The sequence below is a fragment of the Telopea speciosissima genome, chromosome 4 (genome assembly GCF_018873765.1).
Source record: "Telopea speciosissima isolate NSW1024214 ecotype Mountain lineage chromosome 4, Tspe_v1, whole genome shotgun sequence".
Taxonomy (NCBI): Eukaryota; Viridiplantae; Streptophyta; class Magnoliopsida; order Proteales; family Proteaceae; genus Telopea; species Telopea speciosissima.
The window spans coordinates 52,952,154-52,979,883 of NC_057919.1; the positions used below are offsets into that span (position 1 = coordinate 52,952,154).

At 44.2% G+C, this 27,730-nt stretch overlaps 4 protein-coding genes across 4 annotated transcripts; all 4 read right to left on the bottom strand.

Moving 5' to 3' along the window:
- Positions 1-12,125: 12,125 nt before the first annotated feature.
- On the bottom strand, positions 12,126-13,202 carry LOC122659403. Its single transcript, XM_043854517.1, has one exon. It carries the CDS (start codon positions 13,200-13,202, stop codon positions 12,126-12,128), a length of 1,077 nt encoding a protein of 358 aa, XP_043710452.1.
- Positions 13,203-15,174: 1,972 nt separating this feature from the next.
- Positions 15,175-15,723, bottom strand: LOC122659404. Its single transcript, XM_043854518.1, has one exon. The coding sequence runs from the start codon at positions 15,721-15,723 to the stop codon at positions 15,175-15,177; it is 549 nt and encodes a 182-aa protein (XP_043710453.1).
- Positions 15,724-15,816: 93 nt separating this feature from the next.
- Positions 15,817-16,512, bottom strand: LOC122659405. The gene has a single exon (XM_043854520.1). The coding sequence runs from the start codon at positions 16,510-16,512 to the stop codon at positions 15,817-15,819; it is 696 nt and encodes a 231-aa protein (XP_043710455.1).
- A 6,400-nt stretch (positions 16,513-22,912) lies between these two features.
- LOC122659406 (pathogenesis-related protein 1B-like) lies at positions 22,913-23,251 on the bottom strand. Its single transcript, XM_043854521.1, has one exon. The coding sequence runs from the start codon at positions 23,249-23,251 to the stop codon at positions 22,913-22,915; it is 339 nt and encodes a 112-aa protein (XP_043710456.1).
- Positions 23,252-27,730: the final 4,479 nt, after the last annotated feature.

Sequence of the window (27,730 nt, forward strand, 5' to 3'; positions counted from 1 at the left end):
AATATTACCAATGCTATTATGCGACCTCTGGCTATTCGGTACTCCAAATGGTGAGCCCCCATCACCAGGGGTGTTGATTCCCAGGCTGGTCCATCCAATTCCCAGGGGACGACTGTCTATTAACCCTGCTATTCACAAGAATTAACCTCAGCAGGGCGGTTGCACGCTCAACCTTAATGTCAATCCGCAAGCGGGGGTATTCTTGGTTCATCTCCATTTTCGGTGGTGTACACGGCCGCGGGTCCTGAGAGAGCATCATTACCTTTTGTGGTTTACTCTAACACATAATCTGAAGGTTTGTAGGAAATCCAGTTTATTCCTTTGGCGACTGGTCATGAAACAGCCCCTTCACAAGCAAGCTTCACGACCTATAAACGGCATACTTATGTTCGTGATGGCGAAGGCTCGGGTGGGAGTGGGACTGAGGATGGAAATGACCGGAAGAGAACTCGAGTTGATCTTTCTGATGATCCTGCTTCTGAGGCTGTGGTGACTGGCCGTTTGCAGTCACCCGGGGGGGGGGGGGGGGGTTATGAATCTCCTTTCACTCAATTGTCGGGGCCTTGGTCCAACTCCGATAAAGAGAGAAATTCGTGACCTGGTTTTGAGGCATAGGCCTTGGTTGCTCTTTCTTTCTGAAACCAAGAGTGCTTGTACGAGCAGGGACTCCTTTTGTCATTTTCTGTCCTTTGATTACTATGTGTGTATTCCTGCAGTTTGTAGTGTTGGGGGTCTCTTGTTGTTCTGGTTAGAAACGATTAGAGTTCAAGTGGTGTGGCAGGCTTCTTTTTGTTTACACACTGTAATTAACTTTCCATCAGATAATAGTAACTGCTGCATCTTTTGTGTACTTGAGCTCTCACTTTGCCACCAGAGTGACCCAATGGAACTCTATTTCTCAGTTGTCTGACTTTAATCGGCCAAGTTGGATTCTTATTGGTGATTGGAATGCTTACTTGGATAGCAGTGACAAGCTAGGTGGCTGCCCTATTAATCTCAATCACTCCTCTACCTTTTTAGAATTCCTTGATACTAATGCATTAGTGCAAATACCCGCGGCAGGCTATCCGTTTACTTGGTCTGATAAGCGTAGGGGAGGATCAAGGATTGAGGCTCGACTGGATAGGCCTTGGGTAACTCCAACTGGTTTGAAGCCTATCCGCGTGCTCAAGTTTCACACCTGTTCTGTGCCACCTCTGATCATCGTGCTATCTTATTGTGCACTAGCCCTATTTCTGACTGGTCCCCGAGGCCTTTTAGGTTTGAGGCATGTTGGCTGTCGGAGCCGCGTTTTTTGGAGGTTATGAAATAGTCTTGGCATGCTATGTCGCGTGGTTCTCCATCGTTTAAGCTTATGTCTAATCTCTATGCACTCCAACAATCTTTGAGGAAATGGAACCGAGAGGAGGTAGGCAATGTCTTCCAGCTTGAAGCAACTACGAGGAGATCCCTTAATGCTTTATATGAAGTGGCCTGGAATCGTAGGGATAAGGATTGGTTTGTACTGGAATCTCAGTTGGTGCAACAACTTAATCGTTTGTTAAATCAGATGGAAATAATTTGGCAGCAGAAATTGAGGGCGAATTGGATTATTTCTGGGGATAGAAACTCCAAGTTTTTCCACCTTTCGACCATCAAGAGGAGGACAAGGAATTCTATCAGAGGGCTTCATCATCAGGGCCTTTATTTCACTGACAGACCTATCTTGGGAAATATTATTAATGAGTACTTTAAAGGCATTTTTACTTCTTCCTCCCCTGTGCTAGACGACAATTATTTCAGGCATGTTACTGGAAGGGTGTCTTCTATTGACAATGCGGCTTTACTGGCCCCAGTTACAGAGGACTTGATTTATACAACAGTCATGAAGATGCCTGCGGCAAAAGCATCGGGACCAGATGGGTTTTCAGGCATGTTTTTCTAGAATTCTTGGGATGTTGTGGGGCCAGATATTGTGCATATGGTACAACACTTCTTTCTTGAAGGTACCTTTACTACGCATATTAACTGCACCTTTATTACTCTCATTCCTAAAGTCCAACTCCCTTATTCCATTGGTATTTTCGGCCAATCAGTTTGTGCAATTTTGTCTATAAAATCATCTCGAGAATTATAGTGGATAGGTTGAGGCTTATTTTGTATAAGATGATCTCCTTCAATTAGAATGGTTTTATCAAAGGACGGCATATTTAGGACAATGTACTCATCTGTCACGAACTAATGCATAAAATTCGTGCTCAGAAATGAGGGCGATTGGGACTCATGGCAGTGAAACTTGACATGAGTAAAGCCTATGACAGATTGGAGTGGACCTTCCTCAGGAGAGCCTTGCATCATTATGGGTTTCATCCTACATGGATTGACTGAATTATGTTCTGTGTTGAATCAACTCAATTGTCTATCTTGCTCAATGGTTCTCCACTGGAGTTCTTCTCTCCTAAAAGAGGTCTTCGGCAGGGGATCCCCTCTCACCTTATCTTTTTGTTCTGTGTGCTGAGGTGCTTTCTACTCACTTGAATGCTACTCTAGCACAAAGTACCATAAAGGGTATTAAAATCTCTAGAGGAGGGGAAAGTATATCCCATATGGCCTTTGCAAATGACCTTATTCTTTTTGGTCAAGCTAATGCCAGGGAGGTCCAAATGTTCACTTCTGTCTTGGAAGACTGTTCAAAATCAGGTCAGAGCATTAATCTTGCTAAGTCCAGAGCTCATTACAGTCCTGTGGTAAATGCTTCTCTAAAAAGGGATCTCTCCAGTCGCTTCAACATCAGACCAACTTCAAAATTGGACATCTATCTTGGGATTCCCCTGATTGCAGGGAAGCTTTGAAAGGGGCACTGTACTTCCTTAGTGCAGAGGGTAAACGCTAAGCTTCTATCATGGAAATCAAGGTTTCTCAGCCCTGCTGGGAAGCAAGTGCTTATCCAATCTTCCTTGTCAACGATGCCTAGCTATTATATGTTCTACTTTTTGCTCCCGAGTTCAATCCATCAGCAGCTTGACTTAGTTTATAGGCAGTTCTTTTGGGCCAATGGGGATAAGTCTTTGGTTCCAACTATTGGCTGGGACGTTATTTTTCAACCTAAACGGAATGGTGGTTTGAATCTGAAGCACTCTGAGCCGTTCAATTTGGCTTTGCTGATGAAGAAAGCGTGGGAACTTCTTACTCCACAGAACTCCTTTTGGGGTAAGGAGATCAAGTGTAAATAATTCCCTCACACAGATTTCATGCATGCATCGACTCCCTCGGCGGCGGCGTGGGGGTGGAAGTCTCTTATCAAGGCAAGATCACTTTTACAGCATGGCCTTTTTTACGGCTTTATGTGCCTATGGTTTTCGGCACTCAACTACGGATCACTCTTTATTTAGTCTCCATAAAGGCAACGCGGCAGCTTTTGTTCTCCTCTATGTTGATGATGTTGTTATCACTGGCTCTAATGCATGTTTAATCCAAGAAGTATAGGACATGCTCCATAGCCAGTTTCATATTAATGACCTTGGCTAGCTGAAGTATTTTCTAGGGATTGAGGTTGCCCGCTCTAAAGAAGGCTTGTACCTCTGTCAGCGCAAGTATGTTCTTGATATTTTGGACGACTCCGGCTACACTGGTGCCCGCTCGACAAAAACACCTATGGAACAAAATTTGAAATTATCCAGTGATGACGGTGAAGTCCTTGTCGATCCAACTAGCTATCATCGTCTAGTTGGGCGATTGATCTATCTCACAGTTACTCGCCCAGACATTGTTCACAGTGTTAACATTTTAAGCCAGTTCATGCACTAGCCAAGACAGCCACACCTTGATGTTGCACACCGGCTGTTACGGTATCTCAAGAGCACTCCAGGCCAAGGCATACATTACCCATCTGATGGCACCCTGGATCTCAAGGTATATTGTGATTCCGACTAGGCCAGTTGTCCTATGACTAGATGCTCCACCACTGGATATTGTGTCTTGCTAGGGTCCAGTTTGGTTTCATGGAAGACAAAGAAGCAACAGACTATTTCTCGCTCTTCCACCGAGGCTGAGTATCGTGCAATGGCTGTTGCCACTTGCGAACTCATATGGTTAACTTATTTACTATGAGATATCGGCCTCTCATACCATACCCCAATTCCATTATATTGTGACAATCAGGCAGCCCTGTATATTGTTGCAAACCCAGTTTTTCACGAAAGAACAAAACACATAGAGATCGATTGTCACCTTGTTCGAGAATGCCAGCAGCAAGGCCTCATTGCTCCAAGTAAAATCGCTTCCCATCACCAGCTTGCTGATTTGTTTACAAAGGCCTTTGGACATGAGCACTTCCAGCACTTACTTTCCAAGTTAAGCGTTCGTAATCTCCACGCTCTAATTTGAGGGGGAGTCTTACCATATATCGCTCATGCGATCTCCATGCAATCCGCCATCTCCATTATTCCTCATTATTTTGTATTATCTTGTATTCCATAATTATTCTTTATCTTTCCTTGTAATTAGGAATAGATTTAGTCCATTCTTTATGTATATATATCTTGTAATTGGAATAGAGAATTAAGTGATTTCATCCACATTGGATAATCACGTTTAACAGATTGATTCATTCACGAAAGGAGTGAAACGATTCAGTCTCTCCCACTCCTCTAAATAGAAAACGTGTTCTCCTTCCAACAGAGAGAAGTTCATTTTACTCCCTCTCTCTCACGGTGATTGAATGAAAAGAATAGGGTTCTAAGAAAACATGATTGGGGGAGTTACTTAAACTCTATTTAGTAGGGATTTTTGGATTAGAGATAGAGATTGATTAATTCATGAAAGGAGTGAAATGATTCAGTCTCTCCCACTCCTCTAAATAGAAAACGTGCTCTCCTTCAAAGAGAGAGAAGTTCATTTTACTCCCACTCTCTCATGGTGATTGAATGAAAAGAATAGGGTTCTAAGAAAACCAGATCGGTGTGGAGGAGCTTGCACAAGGGAACACAAAGCGTTGTGTGTGGGAAGGACTCAATTGGTGTGTGAAGCTTTAGGTATCGATCGAAATCTACTCTTTCAGTGGCATCAGAGCCTCCCTACCAATGGGGAGACTTTCGAGGCAAGGGGAAACCTTTGATTATTTTAATGGCTATGTATTTGATCCGTTTTAATTTATTTCATTATTAAAATAAAAAAATTACCACTCTGAGCACTACCGTTCTGCTTGTGCAGACCAAAAGGTCCACTTCATAGTTTCAGGAGCCTTACACACGAGAGACAAGCCACAGCCACGTGGCTACATCTGAGACAAACATCTGAGACAAACCCAGGCCCTTGCGGCCATGCACACAACACCCCAGCCATCGCTGTTGCACTCAACCTTGCGACCTAGGCTGCTCTCTCGACTATGTACCATGGGCAGATCTGTACCCTCCTAGCACCTGCTGCTTTACGACATCATGACCTCTATTGGCCTGCTACTGCTTTGTCTTTTCCTCATGCATCTGGCCTTGGCTGGCAACAACCAGTCTTGGTCAGTCAAGTAACATTAAAAGAAAAAAAGAAAGGACCAGCAAAGGTTGCTGTATTGTGCGGCTGCAAGAAGAGAGAGGAAGATGAAGAGAGGGTTTTGAAAAACCTTCTTGAAATGACCGTGCTATCCCTTTTTTTGAAATTTTTTATTTTTGGTAAAATACGATTTTATTGAAGAGTGAGACACAAAACTTCATTTACATAGAGAGTATGAAGCTAAGGAGTGGAATTCGGCCAATCTGTCGTGTCACTCATTGACAAGGCCTCCCGAGCCAAGGTATGAGCTCCAATCTGACCCTCTATATTAAGCTATGGGGATAGTACTTGTTGAGTCAGAAATCCTGTTGGAGCGAGTTCTTCCTGCAAGACAGAGATTAGTAGAGAGTACCAGGCGTCGCTGGTGATCTCACTCTGATGCTTACGTTAGATCTCTGAGCAATAGTCAATTCAATGAGTGTTCAGATGGGTTAGGCGTGTGTTACCTCCTGTATTTAAGGTGGTTGAGAGTTTGAGTTATGCTTGAATTGGAAAGCTGGAATTCCAGAGTGGAGTGAGACCGTTGGAGAGTGTAATTTGGAGATAACGTTTATCTGTTACTTCCCACGCGCCTGATTAGGCGTGACGTGGGCGAAAGTCTAGGACCCTGTTGGTCCATGATAGACTCATGGTGCCCTACGTAAGCCGTAGGGGTTATTCTTCTTACTGTTATTCCAAGATGACGAGTTACGCGCCCCCAGCGCAAGGCGGGGTGCGTGTTCACGATTCGACAAGCTCGAGGCCCTGGCTTGGCTTGATGACCACAATAGCTCGTTCTTATAGAGCCCGTTTCCATATCCCAACACGAGCCCCCTACTCCCCTGAACATGGACATTCAGGGGGGTCAAGTTTATTTTGCTTTATGACAATTACCCTGGCGCACGTGTCTCGATAATTGGGCATCTAAGTGTGATTTGTCACTCTAGCGGCTTTTTGTCACGTGTCTAAAACCCTAGAGGTGTCTCGATTCGAGGCGACGCTCGACGTTCCTTCTTTGTATTGACACATGGCCGTAGGCATTATGATCTCTGGGCTAGACCTACCATCGATTGATTCTTGTCACGCTAAGCCCCCCATTGCGTTTCAGCCACGTGGATTGAGCTTTAATTACCTCGAGCCATCCCAAACGTTGGCTACCTTCAGCCATTCGAGGGGTCGCGTCCCTGGGCCACTGGATTGGGAAGCGTTTCTTCTTCTTTATAATCTGGAACTTCACTTTTTTACAGCAATCTTTTACTATCTTTCGTTCATTTTGGGGATTTTTACTCTCGGTGCTTCCTATTGTCGCCGCTGCGTTTATTCTGGCGATTATCACGTCCAAGGATCCTTTCTCTCTTCTGGTGGAGTTCCTCCTTCACGAACATTCATCACGTGCTCCGATCTTATTGCATCCTCCGCTCTCAATCTCTACCACCCTTTATCACTAAGTTACTCTTCAGTCATGCCTTCTCCTTCGTCAGAGTCTGCCAGGGGTTCTGGCAATGCTGCTGAATCGAGTGGGGGTTCTGACCCCGAAGTGAGTTCCGAGGGGACCCAAGAGGGGCGTTCTGCACTCTTTGGGTCCAAGAGGTTTCCTGCCCGGGCCCAACGTCTGACCCGGGGCTCCGCCGCTGGGTCCAGTGGCGGGCTAGTGTCGGATGAAGAGGAGGAGGTCCTAGTGAGACCTACCAGTGTGGTAGCCTTTGAGAGTACCATGACTGTGGAGTCCCTGGCTGCTCTTCGCACTCAGTACAGCTTTCCCCTATGGGTGGAGACATGGGTTCCTACAAGAGTCGAGAGGGCGAACAACCCACGGTCGAACACTATATACTTGTACGAGGTCGCCTTTCAATGCGGCTTACGCTTCCCTGTCCACTGTTTTATGCTAGAAGTGTTAGACCGCTTTCAGATTTCTCTAGGCCGGTTAGTGGCGAATGCCTGGAAGCACCTCCTTGGCTTCTACATGTACTTTGCCCAGCTTGGCCATAAGGCCTCTTGGGCGCTTTTTCTTTACTACTACCACCTGAAACCGACCGGTGGTGAGTGGTTCGACCTGGCCCTGCGTAGTACAACGGGGTCATATAGACCTAAGGCTTTTGTTTCCCATATGCCCGAATCTGCGAAGAAGTGGAAGGATCATTTTTTCTTTGCACATATCGAGGGCAATCCCTCAGAGCACAGTGGAGACCTGTACAACTCTGATCAGTGAACCAGGTCCCCATGCTGAGCTCATACAATTAGCGGTCTCTCGAGCTTACGGTACAGGGCACAGCCTTCGACGTGCGTGGTTTGGCAAACGAGGGTCTGTTGGTTGAACACGGACTGAGCTCAACGCGGGGTGAGTCCCTACCCCAAAGAACTTGTTTCCTTAACGGCCACGAGCTGTTTCTGACTTGAATTTATCTTTCTTTCAGTGGACTACGAGCCTAATGCCAACGAGCTTTGTGGAGACACCGTATTGGCCAGACAGAAAGCCTTGGAGAGGCAATCCAGGCATTCGTCTCGCCCTTCGCTCCCTAGCATTTCAATAGGAGGTTTGCCGTCCTCCGATAGTGTTCAGAAGAAGCAGGAAGCCTCCCCCAAGGGGAAGGAGCGGGCAGAGAAGTCCAGTAAGGCTCTTCAGCCCAAGGTCCCTGAGAAGAGGACGCGTAAAGATGTGGCGAGCTCTGACCCTTCCTCGAAAAGAGCTGCGCGAAGTGCTGGATCTCTGGAGGAGATTGTCCAGGTCTCGAGAACTTCAAGGATAGCTCCCCAGGACCTCGCCAAGGGGAAATTTGGCAAGGGTGAGACAGGCGTTTGGCCTCCTCCTAAGGGAAAGAAGCGCCTCCAATTTCAGTGGGAGGTTTATGAGGGCGATTCCTCCCTCCATTCTCCTCGTGTTGCTGGGGAGTTGATGGATCACGGGCCTCCCGAGGACATCGACGATTTTTGTGCTCAGCCGGATGATGAACTCCTCAATTTGTTTGTGCTTGATTTTGCCAAGGTAAGCCTCGGGCCAAGATGATTCCTTCCTTAGTTTGCTCAAGGCACTTCTGATATCGTCTTGTTCTTTGTAGGTTACTCGGGGAGTAAGCGAGTTACGGCAACGTGTAGCAAGCCTGTCTGCCTCTTATGAGGAGGAGAAAAAGATGTGAGTGGCCGCAGAAGAGCAGACGATAGTCACTGGGACCACCATTTCTACCATGACTAAGGCGGCCAAGGGCCATGAGGATGCGGTCAAGTCTTTTACCAAGCGCATCGAGGAACTGGAGGTACAGCTGAGACTGGTGAATAACGAGACCGAGCTAGAGAGGCAGAAAACCACCACCATTCAGGGAGATTTTATTGTATTTCAAGATCGACAACCCCGGGTGATCGAAGATGCCGTTAGGGTGGCCCTGGAAGCCTTTAAGTGTTCTAATGAGCTGAAAGATTGCATGAAGGAGGTGAGTCGCAAGGGCTACAGGAATGGAGTGGACGACACCGTGAAGCACGTTCTTGAGACGACCCCTGGCTATGACTTCTCTGGCTTCGACTATTACATTCCTCCCGTTCCGGCGACCCCGGACGTGCCGGAGGCGGTTGAGGATCCTACGGTCATGGACGACCTCCCTGCTGCGATGTCTCCTCCTACTGCTGTCTCGCCCTCTGTGGACGAACTCGTTCACCCCGCTTCTCCTTCAGCGGACACGACCTTGGCCCCCGTGGATCCTACTTCAGACCCTCCTCCAACCGACCTATCTCCAACTAGTGTAGCCGCTGCTTCTGATCCTCCAACTTTTGATCCTACGACCAGTAATTGAGAACCCCGATGTTTTTTGCCCTCCTTTTACCTTTTTTTTTTTTTTTTTTTTTTTTTTTGAGACATGTGAATGTTTAGCTTGCCATCAATGAAACATATATTCTCTAAGTATTGGAGCGCATATTTTTCTTTTTTCTTCGCCCTTCTTATGCGAGCTAGCTGTTTCCTTAGGTCGCACCTCTTTTATCTCCTTTTTGGGCTAGGTTCTCTTATCTAACCCTTTGATATTGATTCCCTTGCGACGCTTCACCTTTTTTCATGACATAAGTGTTGTCATGATGTTGAATCTTTCCCAAATATTCCCTGTGAATTCGCCAAGTAAGCCTTTATTGCCTTTCCTTTTCAATTGACTTTTGATTTCTCTTGCCATTTATGAGAGCCAACTTTTGAACTGCTTTCTTGATAATGACGCTCTTTGGGTTACTTGGAGAGACTTCAAGCCAGTGAGGGTTGGACATGTGTCCTGGTGGATTTGGGAACCGAATCATTACCCTTGTATCCGTGCCGCTCTTACCTTTTTGGAGAGACGTGAGGCCAACAAAATCTAGACATTTGGTCCACGACGTGATTCATCTTATACGTGGCTCTGGATTTGAACCGTCATTCCTCTGTGCTTGTATCTTTTCCAATGTCTATGGGAAGCGTGAGCCAATGGGGCTAAACCACGTGGCTCAAAGCTTAATTCATCTCTTAAGTGATTTGGGTCTCTGAACCGTCGTCCTTCTTCTTTAAATAGAGGTTGAGTCCTTCAACCTTGGCGTCATTCATAGAATCATGGATTCTTCTGCTATCTTGCGGCTTCTTTTCCACCTTTGGGGTTTACTTCTCTTTTCCCCTGCGTGGCTTCGCCATCTTTTCAGATATAGAGGCTTTAAATTCTGGGAGCTTGATCCCTTCATTGGTGTTTGTTTTCGGCTTCAATCTTCCATCGACATTGACCCTCACAGCTTCAATCCTCGATCGACATGTCTTGTCTTTCGATCGATTGGCTGTGGGGCATCCTCTTTGTGTTTCCTTCCATACCAATCTCATTGGAGTGGTAGGGTTACATCAAAGAGGTGGAGAATCTTGAGGACACCGCTCCCTCCTCCTTTTAACTGTTAACATATCTAGCAGGTTGTGGTGTGGAACCATCAAGTGCGCCGAAGGACCTAAGGCCGTAGCCCAGTCCTGCAGTTCAAGGTCTTCACCCCTGGTGGAGATAGAGGGGTGATGACTGAGCTTCTTGGGTCCCAGAGCATTTGCATGGTGAATCCCATTTTACCCGATGTTCTTCTCCTGATTCTTGGGGTCCTCCAGCGACAGAAGCTTTTGATGAGCTCAGTATCGATCTATCCGACGCTGTTGTTATGGTACTCCTATCTCACACTTGGCGGCCCCTGGTGCTTGTGCTTCATCAGCCTTCTTTTGTTCGAGTGCACCTGAATGGGTTACTTCGAACTTTTATGCCTGGTGGGCATTAGTTTACCACGTCTTCTACTTACAGGTTGTTGTATTTGTGCCGAGAGCGATCTCTGTATATCACGATCTTCTCATGCACTTGTATCTTCTGTAAATATCAATAAAGGATTCTTTTATTTTTTTTACTTGCTTTTTCCTTTCTTTGCATAAGCTATCATTTAGCAAGCACTTTTCTGCTATCTTCGAGAGTTAAGACTTCTGTATTGCTACTTCTTTAGTACCCGTATAACGACCTAGGCCTTGGTGCTATCCCTGCGAGCTAGACTTCTTTGCTGACCTGATAGATCAGTTTTTCCTGCTAACTCTACGAGCTAGACTTTCGTGCTGACCAAATAGATCAGTCTTTTGTGCTAACTCTTCGAGCTAGGCTTTCGTGCTGACCAAATAGATCAGTCTTTTATGATAACTATACGAGCTAGACTTTCGTGCTGACCAAATAGATCAGTCTTTTGTGCTAACTCTTTGAGCTAGGCTTTCTTGCAGACCTAATGAGATCAGTCTTTCATACTAACTCTGCGAGCTAGACTTTCATGCTAACCCTTGAGATCAGTCTTTCATGCTAACTCTGTGAGCTAGGCTTTCATGCTGACCAATGAGATCAGTCTTTCATGCTAACTTTTTGAGCTAGACTTTTCGTGCTGACCAATGAGATCAGTCTTTCATGCAAACTCTATGAGCTAGACTTTTGTTATAAAATTTGCCTGGCGCACGAACTGATATTTCATTAATCAAAGTAATTGTTTACAACAACCACTTACTGGTAAAATTTTTTCAGGTTTTCTGAATTCCACGGTCCTGGTATCTTATTGCCCCCTAGGGTCTTCAAGCGATAGGTCGCTGGCCTTAATTGCTTGGAGACCACATATGGTCCTTCCCAGTTCGCGTCCAACTTACCCTGCTGTTGTGGTTTGGAGGCACTTACTTTTCGTAATACTAAGTCACCAGCTCAAAATGTCCTTACTTTGACCTTGGAATTATAGTAGCGGGCCGTCCTCTGCTTGTAAGCCACATTCCTCATCAATGCATCCTCCCTGACTTCATCTAGCAGTTCTAGGTTGGCTCTCAGCTCGTTCTGGTATGTTCTTTCAGTAAAGTTTAGACTTCTCAATGATCCCGCTACAACTTCAACCGGGGCCAGTGCTTCTGTCCCATAGGTAAGCTGGAACGGGCTCTCCCCCGTGGGTGTTTGAATGGTGGTTCGATATGACCATAATACGCTGGGTAGCTCATCTACCCACCTTCCTTTTGCTTCAGTTAGCCTTCTTTTTACTCCTGCGAGCAGGGTACAGTTGGTGATTTCTGCTTGGCCATTTGCCTGGGGATATGCAACTGAGGTCGTTCGGTGTTCGATGCCGTATTGGGCACAGAATGCTCCAAACTATGGGTTGTCAAACTGCTTCCCGTTGTTTGTCACCATTATCTTTGGTAGGCCGAATCTATAGATAATTCTATCTCTAAAGAATTTTTCCATCTGTTGCCGCGTAATCTTTGCTAACGGTTCTGCCTCTACCCATTTGGTGAAGTAATCTACGGCGACCACGAGATATTTTCTTCCCCCTGAGGCCGGGGTGAAGTTGCCCAGTATATCCATCCCGCACATGGCGAAGGGGATTGGACTAAGTATGGAAGTTAGTTCTGTAGCGGGTTGTTGTGGTACGTCTGCAAACTTTTGGCACGGCTCGCATCTTCTTACGTACTGAATCGCCTCCTTTTGCATGTTGGGCCAGTAGAGCCCTGCTCTCAGTATTTTGTAAGCCAGATGCCTTCCCCCCATATGACTGCCACATATGACTTGATGCACTTCGACTAGGGCGTTCAGAGCATGTGTGGGGGTCAGACATTTCAGCAACGGACCCAAAACTGACCTTTTGTATAGCTCGTTCTCTATCAGCGTATACCGTGCTGCTCGATCGTGAACCTTATGGGCTTTGACTTTATGTTTTGGTAAGACATCATCTCGTAAGTACGCGATAATTGGGTCCATCCAGCTGGGCTCGATCTCGGCCTGCGCGACCTCTCGAACTAAGTGGGCAGGTGCATCGAGCTGCTCAATATACACTGATACATAGAGTTGGGCTAACTCTTCTTTGGATAGTCGTGAGAGCGTGTCTGCTTTCTCGTTCTCGCTGCGTGGCACTCTACATATCTGGAACGTCCCGAACGAGCCTACTAACTTCTTGGCTTCTTTCAAATATGCTGCCATTCGATTGTCCTTGGCCTCATAGTCTCCGTTGACCTGATTCACGATCAATTGCGAGTCAGCCCGTACGGTCAGCCTTTTGACCTGTATGGCCCTGGCAGTCCTCAGTCCTGCAATCAATGCTTCGTACTCGGCCTCCTTATCCGAGGCAAGGAAGCTCAGCCATAGTGCGAACTGTATCTTGAAGCCTTCTGGGCTTGTTAGGATGAAACCAGCTCCCCTAACCTCTGTGTTGCTTGATCCATCTACGAACATAGTCCAAGATGACTCTGGGCTGGGCTCTGCTTCTATCGTGTCCTCCCATTCTTGCTCATTCTCGTTCTACATGCATTCAACCACGAAGTCCTCTAGGGCTTGTCCCTTGATAGCTATTCTGGGCTTATACTCGATCTGATATTTGCTCAGCTCCACTGCCCAGGCCGTTAATCTCCCAGATATGTCGGGCTTGTGGAGTACCTTTTTTAAGGGTTGGTCAGTCATGACCGCTATTGGATAGGCTTAGAAGTACGGCCTTAGCTTTCGGGCTGCTTTCACCAGTGCAGATGCTAGCTTCTCGATCTTGGGGTAGCGAGTTTCTGCATCTAGCAGGACGTGGCTGACATAGTACACGGGCTTTTGAACTCCATCTTCCTCTCTCACTAGGGTAGCGCTTACGGCTACTGGTGACGTCGCCAGGTACAGGAGCAGTTCTTTTTCCGATATTGGAAGTGTCAGGAGCGGCGGGTTGGCGAGGTAAGCTTTGAGGTCTTTGAAAGCTTTCTGACATTCTTTTGTCCACTCAAAACCCTTCACATCCTTCAGATTCTTCAAGGTTTTGAAGAAAGGCAAGCACTTATCTCTCGAACGAGACATGAAGCGTGCCAATGCTGTGATTCTTCCATTTAGCCTTTGTATTTTATGAACTATCCTGGGTGGGCTCATCTCCTGTATAGCCTTGATCTTTGCTGGATTGGTCTCGATTCCTCTCTGGGACACCATGTAACCCAGGAACTTACTCGGACTAACCCGAAGGCGCACTTGGTTGGATTCAGCTTCATTTGGTGAGCCCGCAACACTTGGAATGCCTCGTCCAGATCGGCCAAGTGATATTGGGCCTTGATGCTTTTTACTAGCATATCGTCCACGTATACCTCCATGTTTCTGCCTATCTGGGCCTTGAAGATCTTGTTCACCATTCTTTGGTAACTCGCTCCCGCGTTCTTTAGCCCGAACGGCATCACTAGGTAGCAGAAGTTCTCCTGGTCGATCCAAAATGCTATGTACAGCTCATCTCCTTCCTTCATCAGGATCTGGTTGTACCCGAAATATGCATCCATACAGCTCAGCCTCTCGTGTCCCGCCGTTGCATCTATCAATAGATCGATCATTGGCAGCGGATATTCATCTTTGGGGTACGCCTTATTGAGGTTGGTGTACTCCATGCACATTCTCCATTTTCCATTTGGCTTGGGAACCATTACCACGTTTGCGAGCCAGGTGGGAAATTGTTCTTCTCTAATAAAGCCGGATGCCTTCAATTTCTCAATTTCTCCTTTCATCGTGGCCTATCATTCAGGCTCGAACGTCCTCCTTTTTTGCTGTATTGGCTTCCTGTTGGGATCCACGTGCAGAGCGTGTGCTCAGTAATATGATGGGGAATGCCTGGCATGTCAGCTGCTGACCAGAAAAACATGTCCTTGTTCTTTTGTAGGAACGTGGTGAGCTCCCTCGCTTCTTCTTTACTTAGTGAGGACCCGATTTTCATAGTCCTTGTAGGGTTCTGTTCATCCAACGGGACCTCCACGAGCTCCTCTACTGGCTCACCCCTCTGATAGCGCTTATCATCTTCATGGTTATCTATGACCTCCACCTGATAGGCCGTTCCTCTACAGTTGCCCTTGATGCCTTTCAAGAATGCAGCGTGGCACTCCCGGGCTTTCTTCTGCTCCGTTTGGCATTCTCCCACGCCGTCAGGGGTAGAAAACCAGGTGTTTGGTGGAAACTATTGCGCCCAGCTCGTTCAAGCTTAGTCTGCCTAGGATGGCGTTGTAGGCGGTGGCTACTCGAACCACCATAAAATTGACTTTTACGGTCTTCTGGCATGGTGTCGTTCCCACCGTCAGTAAGAGCTCTATCGATCCCTCGATCGGGGTATGTGCGCCTGAAAATTGGTATAAGGGTACTGACTTGGGCTTCAAAGTGCCCGGCTCGAACCCGAACTACAAGTACGCATCATTGGATAGCATGTCTATAGATGCCCTGCATCCACCAGTATCCTGTGGACTGGTCTATTGGCTATAACTGCCTGAACCACGATAGCATCGTCGTGTGGCCAGCTCAGCCCCTCCATGTCCTTGTCTGAGAATGTGATGATGGACTCAGTGCGTGCTTTCTTCTCAGGGACTTCAGCCATAGCCACGAACCTCACCTTCGTCTTGGCTCTGCGGGCTGACTCCTGTCCTGGACCCCCCAGGATGGTGAGAATGGCCGGTGCAGTGGATGTATTGGCCTCGTCCCGATCTCTACGTACCTCCCGTTGATCGTCTCGTCGATTACCTTGGCGATCCCGATCATCTCCTCTACGGGCTCTGTTGTCCCTTCCACGATTGTTTCTCGTGGCTTCCCGACCTCGGGTGTTATCTTTTACATCGCCTTTGACATACCATCTTAAGTGGCCCTTTTGGATCACATCTTCAATCTCTCTCTTCAGTTGCCTGCAGTTCTCAGTGTCATGGCCCACGTCTTTGTAGAACTCGCAGAACTTATTCTTGTTTCTATCCTTCGGTCGGGAGACCATTAGCCGGGGTCACTACAGCAATCCCCGATCATAGACTTCCATCCAGATTTTGGTCCTGGTGGTGCTGAGCGGGGTGTAGTCAGAACTTTGGTCTCAATCTGACCTTGCTCTCTTGGTGTCCTTACTCTTCTCATATTTTTCGCTTGCCCTCTTTTTCTCAGGGACTTTGCCATCCACTGCTTTTCTTGCCTTCATGATATCGAACATGTTGGTATATTGGTAGCAGCGGTCCAGTAGCTGCGGCATGGTCGCCACTGGGTCCAACGTGAGCGATTTCACCAGGTCATGGTTGGTGACCCCATTGTGTAAGGCGTTGAAGGCCATTGCGTCATCTAGGTCCTTGATCTCCAGGCTCTCTGCATTGAAGCGGGTGATATAATCTCTGATGGACTCATCAGAGCGCTGCTTCACAGCCATCAAGTTGGCTACAGTCTTCTTCTGCTTTACACTACTCTGGAAGCGGTTGACAAAGGCCTTGGCCAACTCTGTGAAGCTTTGGATCAAGTTAGGCTTCAATTTGGCAAACCACAACGCCGCGGGCCCCTTGAGAGAGGTGGGGAAAGATCGGCAGGATACTACATCAGACCCACCATAGACTGTCATCATGGCATTGAAGTAACTGATGTGGTCATTGGGATTGTCCTTCCCATCATAAGCCTCGAACGTAGGGGGTTTAAAACCCTTGGGAAGCTCTGCTCTCATGAGCTCCCTTGTAAAGGGATGTTGGCCCGGCCTGAAGCTTTCTTCTGGGGCTATTCCCCTCTCTAGGGCCACAATTTTTGTGTTCATCTCTCTGAGCTTACGGTTATGCTTGCTTTCTTCGACCTGGTTATTGATGACATTCGTGCGTGTACGTCGTGCATTCAACTTGTCCCTGAGATCTGGACAGGGTGGCCTTGGTGGGTCTACTCGATCAGTGCGTATGTCTGAGACCCTGGAATGAGTCCTTTCAGACCGGCTGTGAGTTCTTCGGCCGGTGGAAATTGATTGATCTTCCACATGAGGGGGCCTGCTCCGGGTAGGCAGGTTCCCCTAAGTACTGTTCCTAGAGAAGGTAGCTCTCACCTGGATGGGTGTGATGACCCCACTCTACTTCCTGATGCTCGTACGTCATCTCTCGCTATCCTCGGATTCTCTCAGGCAGTTCTTGGGAGTACCAGAGGTAGCAACGGTGCAGGGGGTGGTATTGGTGCCGGTGGGAGGCCTGCGGCCACGGCAGTGGCTACCCTCAATGCTTACACCTCATGGACTATATCTCTTAGGACCCCACTTTGGTTGAGAACTTGCAGTTGTAGGTCCTAGATTTGGCTGACATTGGCAGGCGCTCCAGGATCTGTCTCGGGGACAAATCCCTGGGGCATCGGTGGCGGAGGTGGTAAAGACTGAATGCTACGGCTGGACTGGCCCTGATTCTGAGTCGCCGTTTGGTCAGCCTCCAATGTGGCAGAGGGTTGGGTTCTTGCCACTTCCCCTGCCGCTGGTAGCTGGGGGTCAACGGATGCAATTGCCATCCGCCGCTGTTGGGTTTTCTTCCCTGCATTCCCGCCGTCGCGAGTGTTCTTCATTGTCTAACGAGTCACTGGGTTTTCCATGGCTGGTGGGACCTGAGTATTGGATGGAACGACATTGGGTTCTCTGGCCATGATCTCAAGTTCAGTCAAATAGAGAGTCTAAGGCTTTGAGAATTGTATCGTTCCCACAAACGATGCCAAACTGTTGCGTCAGAAATCCTACTGGAGCGAGTTCTTCCTGCAAGACAAAGATTAGTAGAGAGTACCGGGCGTTGCCTGTGATCTCACTCCGATGCTTAAGTTAGATCTCTGAGCAATAGTCAATTCAATGAGTGTTCAGATGGGTTAGGCGTGTGTTACCTCCCGTATTTAAGGTGGTTGAGAGTTTGAGTTATGCTTGAATTGGAAAGCTGGAATTCCAGAGTGGAGTGAGACCGTTGGAGAGTGTAATTTGAAGATAACGTTTATCCATTGCTTCCCATGCTCCTAATTAGGCGTGATGTGGGCAAAAGTCTCGGACCCTGTTGGTCCATGATAGACTCATGGTGCCCTACGTAAGCCGTAGGGTTTATTCTCTTCTTTCTTAGTGTTATTCCAAGATGACGAGTTACGCGCCCCCAGCGCAAGGCGGGGTGCGTGTTCATGATTCGACGAGCTTGAGGCCTTGGCTTGGCTTGACAACCACAATAGCTCGTTCTTATAGAGCCCGTTTTCATATCCCAACAGTACTATTTCACACACATGGGCTTATTCAGTTTAGGCCCGTATTGGGCTTAAGTATGGGACAAATTTTGGCTCAGTTTGGTTGCAAGGGGAATGCAAATTTTTTGATGTAAAGTGAAATTTATTTTCCAAGAGAAATAATTCTAGGTGTTTAGTTGCAATGGGATTGTTTTTCCATGGGGAATAAATCTCACTTTTCAAATAACATTGCAATTTTTATTTCCTGACCAAAAACGCAAGTAAAATAAAAACCCAGGGATTCTCGACTTTATGGGCTTTTCGCTCGATTGAAATATCAAATACTCTGTAGAACAGCTGAAGGCGATGGTTATCTCTCTCTTGAGATCGAAGCTCTGAGCAAGGCTGGAAGATTGAGCATGCATTGGTTCTCTCTCCAAGAAGCTCGGAAGGCACCGGTTCTCTTTCTATGTGAGAAGCTTGGGAAGCTCCGAGCAAGGCTGGTTCTCTATCTAAGAAGCTTGGTAGCTCTGATTTGATCACAAGTTCATCAACTCTGCTCTGATTAGGTTCATCAACTCTACTCTGCTCTGCATTTTAATGATTTGAATATAAATAAAATGAATCGAATTTGCTGAGTGAAAAAACCCTAAGTTCCCCCTGTCGTCTCTTTGATGCAAGCAAACAAAGATGTAACCTCCTCGTTATTTTGTGTCTGGCACAACACCCTTTCTCTTCCTTGGCTTTGGCGATGGTGGTAGCAGCTGCTCTTACAACCTCCTTCTTCTTCTTCTTCTTCATCTTTTGCTCCTTGAACACCATCGCAACCACTCATTTTGCGAGTGGTATTTCATCATAATTTGTCTGATCTCATCCCATAAATATTCAGAGATATCGGTTCAGAATTGGTAACTTCAATTAGAACGATAGATCCAATCCTTGGGAAGATTCAGATTGTTACTTCTAAGGTTTGTTAACGATGGAACGAACCCCTGCTACTACTGCAACTCAAATATGGTATTTGACTGGTTGTATTTCAAATTTATCCAGTCAAACTTGGCTGCATGCTATGTTGTATATATTCCTTTAGCTTCCTAGTTTTCTAGTCAAATTTCTTTGTATCTGATCAGTGTTCATAATCTCATTATAGTCAAATGTTGATGGAGATTATTTGGTATGTCAAAGAATCTGTAACTCTTTATGGTGTTTCTCTATATTCAATCAGCAGTGATAGTAGGTATTCGTTAGGCGCTTAAGCAGAAACAAATGAGATGCTTGTGTGGTGCACCCAAAAGTGACAGAATTGCTATATATATTATCTCAATGATTCCCCCCCTCCCCTTCTCTGCAACTATTGAAAACAGAGTTAACTATATAGCATGGATTTGTAGTCGTTTTGTGTCTAAAGTTGAAAACGGAGTTAACTATATAACATTCCCACTTGGCAACCAATGACATTTTAGCTTTTACAGCTTTTTTAGTACCTAATGGCAAAGCAATTTATTAGATTAGTATTACGTCTAATAAATTCTTTATTTTTCTTTTTTCTTATTGAATGCATCAAGTAAGATTAGATTAGATCCCATTATACATAGTCATGGGAGAAGCTGCACTTCATTATCATCTTATTTCAACTTCTGGGACACTGTGCCTAGATGGTGACCCAATTAAGGAACACTTAATTGGGTCACTACAGATGACGAATGTAAGACATTGGGTCACTGTGTCTAGTTTTTATTTAGATGGATTCAAGAGTTTCTTTTTTCTGCTCTTTGTTATTCTATGTTGGAATGCCTCTAAGGACGTCGTACACCTCTTTTTTGACTACCCATTTCCTCAGTTTGGAAAGGCCTCTATCTAAATGATAGCCCTCAAAGAAGGAGAATCTTGCCATTTGAGAGAGAATGGATATGGGTGTACTGTGTACATGACCTTTGCTAGGAAAACTTGTTGTGATACTATAGGAAAGCTTGCATTTGGAGCTGCTATCTACCACCTTTGGCTGAATGGTAACCTTAGAAGATGGACTTCTAAGTCCAGATCCTTCCAATGGATTTGTAATACGACCATCCTTTTTTTTTTACTTTCTAATACCTTCAGTTCATATTGTTGAATATGTTTTTTAAGATTTCCTATCTATAGGGATATTGACACTGTTATTTTATGTAAACAAAGCTATCAAAGCTGTTATATATCCACCCCCCCCCCCCAAAAAAAAAAAAAAAAGAAAAAAGAAAAAAAAAACCTAAAAGAAAGAGTATATTTCGTTCTTGTTTCTGGATTTTGTTTTAGAGTGCAAGTCTAATCTCATTCTTGAGATGGGTAGTCTATACATAGTCTATAAACAAGAATATTTGTGGGGGTTAGAGTTAATACAATTGAGGCTGTGGATATTGATATATGTAAGGATAGTTCCTTGATTTACATTCTAGATTTAGTTGAATACTACTTTTAACATTCCAAGTATTTGCCTCGCAGGGAAGACTGATTGCTCTGTCTACCATTCTAGTAATGGTGTTCTTTGTTGAGGTTGTCTCAAGGTTAGGTATGGTGAAGGTAAGCCTATGTGGAATAACAAAAGAATGATGAGTAAAAGAAAAGTGGGACAAGATCTGCTCTTAGTTCATGGCAATTTATGGGTTGTTGCCTTCACATTAATGTATTTCTGATCATTATCTGCTGAGTCATTTTTTGATAACCTGTGTTAGTTCCCATTTAGGACTTGAATTCTGAACTGACTTCAGAGGAACACCATTTTTTTGTTTTGGTTATGCTGTGGACAGTTGATTGTGTTCATATTCGGGTTGCTGCACATCATGCATGATATCATCATTCTAACTATGATCACGATTCATTTGGCCGTGCAGAGGATGAGAGAGAGTTCGATTATTTGGTAGGGAGTAGTAAAGGACCAGAGCACTGGGGAGAATTTCATGAAGAATGGGCAACCTGTAATAATGGAAATATGCAATCCCCCATCGACTTGTTGCATCAATGGGTGGAAGTGGTTCTTGAATTGAGGAAGATCAAGAGAGATTGCAAGACTGCCAATGCTACTCTCAAGAATAGGGGCCACAATAGAATTGTAATTAGCAAATCAAATCACCTGACCTAAAGCAGCTTTGGATTTATTGTTAGAAAAGGAAACTCATTGGGTGAATATTGGATTCCTCTAGCAATGTAGATCTTTCCTCATTGAGAAAAATTGGATGGGAAGATAATTGAGTCACAATTGGAAACTCAATATATTACACCCATGTGAGCTAGCCTTTTGGGATTGTGTGAGGTGCAAATATATATTATTTGTGGGATTGCAAAATCACACAAGAAATACACAAGGACCCAAAACCGTGGAGTTCTCTCTCCCTCTCCAAAATCCGTTTTTCTTCCTCATGCTCTCTTGGTGTTTGATCCTAGAGGAAGTCCAAGGTCTTGTGTTCTTTGGAAGTGTGGAGGAGATAGCTTGATCGTGTGGGGAACGCAAAGCTTGCATGGTGCGTGGAATGATCATGAAAGGGCTATCATCGACTGGAGGTCTTGCATCTGTTAAGCTTTAGGTAATGATCTATCCCTGTATTGTTCTGTTATTAAATGACTTCTCCCATCGATATCATGATCTTGTATTCGCTTTTGTTGGATCGCACTTGGTATGCTAACATTTATGACTTTTAGTTATTTCAGGGTACTAATCTCTGAAAGTTACAAGGCCATGACAAATTGATTGTATAGATTATAATTTGGAAACCAGATCGAGAATATGGAGTTTTATCTAATCATTGGATGTGGATTTGGTGTATCGTTTTTTTTATAAACTTGAATATAATGATTTATCTGAAGTGTAGGAAGTAGAGCACAAGAATGAGATAGGTTTTTACCCTTTATTCTCTCTCTCTCTCTGAAACCAGACAAGACTTCTAAATTTATATTATAAGTTGGTGAAAGTTTGGTGCAAAAATTGACAGTAGAAAATAGAAATGGTTTTTCTTTATCCATGGATGATGAGTTTTACAAATGAAGATGCTACTATACTTGCAAATAGGGCTAGTGAAGGAGGTCTTGTTTGTGGTCGTTTCAGGGGTTTTCTTTTTTAAGCAAAATGTATTCTTTTGGTTGATTTAGGAAAGATCCAACAGGTTGTAGATAGCATTTGTTTTGAGGTGAAGTTGAAGAAGTCTGTTGAATGTTTGCAATTGAATCAAAATTCAATGGTATATAAAAAATGTTTGATCTCAGTATGATTCACTAAAATTGAAATTTTATGCATTCAGATAAGTTGTCTATTTCAAAATTTTAGTGCATGTTTTTTTTTTTAATTTTTTAAAGGGAGAGGGTTCCCTACACTGTCTGAGTGCAATTTCGAGTCAATAAGGTAACTTTTTTTGGAATCTGACAAATGGTGGAGGGGTATTTATGACATATCACCCCCTCACATAAACAATGATACGTGAGGAGGTGTGCAATTTCATTTTTGCACTGGTGTTTTATTAAACTTTTTCCATTTTTTTTTAAAGAAATTATTAAGAAAGAGCCTTAGTAAGTGCAAGTTAGTATAGTGAGTTGGATTACAAATTTTAAAAAATCTTACATTGATTTTACATCAATTTTACAGCCAACCAAATAACTTAGTAAAATTAATTTCATTTCACTTCCTTTGCAACCAAATAACTTAAAAAGGAAAAAAAAATTCCCTTCACTTCACTTCACTTCACTTCACTGCCCTTCTCTTTCCCATGTCCCATTTCCCATTTCCCTTTCAACCAAACAGAGCCTAAGGTAATTAAACCAGAAGGCAAAGAAGCAAAACTGCTAGTGGCAAATTAGACCAAGAAGCAGCTAGCTAGCCTCGTGAGTTGTATACATTCTAGTATTGTCTATGGAGATCAAGACAAATGATGCACCTAAACCAATGGTGTGAATTCTGCTTCCTGTGTACATAATAAGATCACATGGTATAAGCCAAGAAGAGATAATAATTAGGAATTAGTAAGTGTATCTCTTTAGTAAGGGCGTTGTCCAATGTAATTCCCAGGAGGGTAATAGCTACAGACGGACAAGTAAGCATTGTCGGAGCATTTGACGGAACCGCAGCCAAGTTGTTGGGAGTTCTTCCACACAACCTGGGTGTAGTGCCCGCACATCTTGCCATCAACGCAGGTGTTGGTGGCATAGTCGTACTTGCTCTTCTCATCTACCCATGCCTTAACGGCAGCTGCGGCAGCCTCTAACTCAGCAGCGCCTGAGGCCCAGTAGAGGTTCTCCCCATATGGTCCTTGTGAGTGTACGAGTTGGCAATCCCCAGATCTCTGATCCGCATGTCTCTGTGCGTATTCCGCCATCGTCTCATTCCATGTCAAAGGCCCTAACCCCAACAATGATTTACGTACTACATTATGCTGGTCCACCATTTTGAAGGCATCGCTAGTGCGATCGCAACGGAAGCGTAAATAGGATCACAGTATCGATGGAGAAATCATTCAAAATAGAACGAAGCAGGGATCGATTATTACTTAAGTCTCACAAATGCAAGACCTCCAACTGATGATAGCCCTTTCTCAATCGTTCCATGCACCACGCAAGCTTTGCGTTCCCACCACGGTCAAGCTTACTCCTCCACAGTTCCAAGAACATAATAGCTTGGACCACCTCTAGGATCAAACACCAAGAGAACAAGAGAGGGAGAAGACGATTTTTCTAGGAGAGAGAGAGAGCTTTGCGATTTTTCTTTAGGTTTCCTTGTCTTGTGTGATTTTGTGATCTCATAAATATTTATATTTCTCTCACAAAATCCCCATATTGCAAGCTCATATGGGATATATATATTGAGTTACTATAAGTGACTCAATTATCTCTCAAGCAATCTTTCTCTAAATTAGGAAAGACATGGATTACTAGGAAAATCCAATCTTGAATGAATATGAATATTCTCTCCATTGGATTTCCTTTTCTAACACATTTCCTTTGCCAAAGTTTGTCTCACTGTTTGTCTGGCCCTGGGTGTGTACTACAGAAGGTACACGGGCCCCGAAGTGTGTATGGCCATCTACTAAAAGAGGAATACGGCCCTCGACAAGCACCAACGTCGTACCACACAACATCAAGCCAATATCTAGCAGCAATAGTTGAGGTAACGAAAGGGTCGAGGGAGCCATATATGATGTTCTTCAATTGTCTTTTACCAATTAATTACCTTCCTTCTGAATTCTGATGAGTCTTCTCGATCTGTCCCTCCCACCAACTTCCATCTTATTATGTAGTTACCCCGATAGCTGCCTTGTAACAAGAAGTTTCTTAAAGAAGAGGTTGAAGTGAGGAAGTTCCAACCAGATCGTTGATGCATGTCAATTTGTAATCTTTATCCATTAAGCCATTAAGGGTTGTAACTCTATTAAAACACAAGTAAAAGTTTTTTTGCGGTCATTTACATCATAAAACACTAAACAATATCTCAATACAAAATGGATAAAGCTTTTACAGATTTCTATATAATTGACAACTGCCATGAATTTATAAGCTATCCTTGTCGTTGTACAGCTCACCAATGGCCAAACAAAAATTGTCAAATAAGCGAATTTTTCTCCTTTCAGGTTCTCTGCCGGATCAGGTGCGTAGGTTCCTTTTATAGGAGGGCATAAATGATGACCTCACCCCAACGTTTCCCAATGCTTAAAATATCACAGAATCTACCGTAGGAAATCTTAAAGCGCTGGCCCCAATCTGTTTCATCCCAAGTCCTGACATCTGAATAATTATCACCGTCAATTCACGGGTACCTCCAATTCCTTCAATTCTTCTAATAGGGGGAGTGGATCCCACCTTGGGCAGTGTTTTCGGGCAGAGGATAGGGTGATCATTTCTGCCCCCATGTGAGGAATTGGAGGGGATAACGATTCCTTGAAACCCTGTCCAGATTGGCACTGTGGGCCCTCCTTTAGTTCTAGTTGGGCTAAAATCAGGCACACTATCACTGGGATGGGCATTTATTAGAATTCCACCTAAGTCCAAACTTCACAGGGCCAATAATCTCATCTGAGAGAAAAATGCCAGAGTTTGAACTTTGAAACCGGATTTGAGACGACGTTGGGGCTATCGAAGCCTTGTACGCCAAGGTTTCGATTGAGTAGACTTTCTGGTTTCATTGAATCGAAAATTAAAATTAAATTTAACATTAAAATTTAAAACACACTTTTTTTATACAAAATATCTCCCCTTTTAAAAAAAATTGAGAGGTTTTTTTGGGGTTTTGAAACTCCTTTAAAACTATTAACCCAAATTAATTATATCTAAGTCCCATTATTTTCTTATGCAGAGCACAAGACAAAAATGTCTTGACTTGAGGATCATTAAATGATATGCAAGTGAATTTGTACTTCTAGAGTGCTTTCATGCTCTGCAAGCGTAGTTTGTTTCTTATGTGATAAGGAGATCTATAGTAAACCCAAATGATCTCTTTTATCCTGAGGATAAATGGTAGTGCTTAAATGCCAAAAACGGAAATCCTCACTACTAAATTTACTGCTCGTTATCTTACCTCAAATTTTAGTAATTTGTCTGCTGTTGAACTACATTGGTGGAAGTTCTTTTGGAAAATTCAAATTCACCCAAAATTTAAGTTTTTCTTCTAGCGTTTGCTAAATGCAGGAATTCCTACCAAGGCTATTCTATCGAAATGGATCCAGATTGACTCCTCATGTGCTCTTTGTGGAAATGGTGTTGAATCCTCATGGCACCTTTTCATATCTTGTGATTGGGTTAAACACATCTGGGCAGCAGGACCTTTGGAATTAAGAACTGATTCCTTGACGTTTGATAGTATTAAGATTTTATGTTGGTTTATTCTCTTCTCAAGTCAGACAAACAATTGATTTTTGGTTAAAGTACACGTACCCACTTATAATGCACCCAATATTCCTCGTACCCCCCTAAGCGGCTCAATATTCCACCTACCATCCTTGCTTTACACCCCAAATGCCAGATAGGTCCAATCCGTTAAATACCACAGTTAGATGCCAAAATTTTGATCATTTTACCCTTTGCTCCATTTTCTTAAATCTGAAAAGACTTAATTACCTTTTCTTATTTGTTGCCCTAAACTAATTGAAAATGACCATTTTACCCTTTGTTTTATTTTTATAAATGAAAAGACCTAATTGCCCTCATTTATGTATTCTCCTAACCTAATTTGAAAAGACTATTTTACCCCTAAATACTTGTTCCTAAAAATCCCAAAATGCCCTCATCTTCCCCAAATCATCATCTTCTTTTACATACCCACCACCACCACCGCCACCACCACCACTGCCACCCAACTCGACAATCGACAATCGATAATCGCTGCCGCCTACGCCGCCGCTGCCGCCGTGAACTGAAGGGAAACCTTTTTTGAATAAAATCTGGAACCCTGCAAGCCTGCTTCTCCTCGATCCGACACTTGCAACAAACGATCATTGAGACGAAGAACACATTTGCTGAGAAGATGAATGGAGACCCACGTTCGATTGCAGAAATTTCAAGTAACAGCGACTGAGGATTATTACAAACATATTAATACTTGAAATAAAAAAGGGGTGAAGAATATGAGAGAACGGAGAAGATGGGACGATGGAGTTCTGGTTATGGGATTGGGGTAATCAAAGAGAAAAAAAAAAAAGGTTTCCGGTGTTGGATTTGGGTTTGGTTAAGTGGAAAGAGAAAAGAGATGGGTGGGGTTTGATATGGAATAAAAACTAGAAAACAGGAATTGAAGATAAAGAAGTGGGTTCGGTGGAGATTAGAAGAGGGATTTCATCTCTCGAAGATGGGTTTTTAGATGGAGAAGGGAGAATAGGGTATTGGAGATTGGGGTTTAAAGATGGGAAAAAAAAAAACAAATGGATTTGGTAGGTCTCGGAAATGCGATGGAGATGGTAAGAAAAAAAATAAAAATAAAAGAAGGAGAAGTGGAGAAGAAGAAGACGATGTCGGACGAGAGTCTTCTACCCCGGCTCAGGGAAGCTTCGAGCTTTCTCGTCTCAGTGCTCCTTTTCTCTTTTACTCCCTCACTCTGCTGCTCTCTGTTTCTCTCATTTGTCTTAGAACCCAAAGCCAATGGTGGGTGGCAGTGGTGGTGGTGGTAGTGGGTATGTAAAAGAAGATGAGGATTTGGGGAAGATGAGGGCATTTTGGGGTTTTTAGGAACAAGTATTTAGGGGTAAAATAGTCTTTTCAAATTAGGTGAGGGTAATACATAAATGAGGGCAATTAGGTCTTTTCATTTATAAAAATAAAACAAAGGGTAAAATGGTCATTTTCAATTAGTTTAAGGCAACAAATAAGTGAGGGTAATTAAGTCTTTTCAGATTTAAGAAAATGGAGCAAAGGGTAAAATGGTCAAAATTTTGGCATCTAATGGTGATATTTAACGGGTTGGACCTATCTGGCATTTGGGGTGTAAAGAAGGGGTGGTTCGTGGAATATTGAAGGGTGGTACGTGGAATATTGAGCCGCTTAGGGGGGTATGAGGAATATTGGGTGCATTATAGGAGGGTACTTGTACTTTACCCTTGATTTTTTTGGGTTTTTGGTGTGGTTTTTTATAACTTGTTATTTTATCTGGACAGCTACAAACAGGATGATTCACACCTCACAATTAGCTGATCCATTATGGGTGATCCGTTGCACTAAAAAATGGATCACATATCAGAATTTACTCCCCCCCTCATTTTCTTCCCTGGTTGTAATGGATGTTAGGATTTTTCCAAATGCGACATGTGGGCTTAATTAATTATCGAGTCGATCATTGATGGAGATCAAGAAATACAAGGGCTGACGTGACTTGC

Bases quoted from the DNA above. Each gene is read 5' to 3' on its own strand.
- LOC122659403 (XM_043854517.1), bottom strand. From the start codon at position 13,202: ATGTTCGTAGATGGATCAAGCAACACAGAGGTTAGGGGAGCTGGTTTC.
- LOC122659404 (XM_043854518.1), bottom strand. From the start codon at position 15,723: ATGGTCTCCCGACCGAAGGATAGAAACAAGAATAAGTTCTGCGAGTTC.
- LOC122659405 (XM_043854520.1), bottom strand. From the start codon at position 16,512: ATGAACACAAAAATTGTGGCCCTAGAGAGGGGAATAGCCCCAGAAGAA.
- LOC122659406 (XM_043854521.1), bottom strand. From the start codon at position 23,251: ATGGCGGAATACGCACAGAGACATGCGGATCAGAGATCTGGGGATTGC.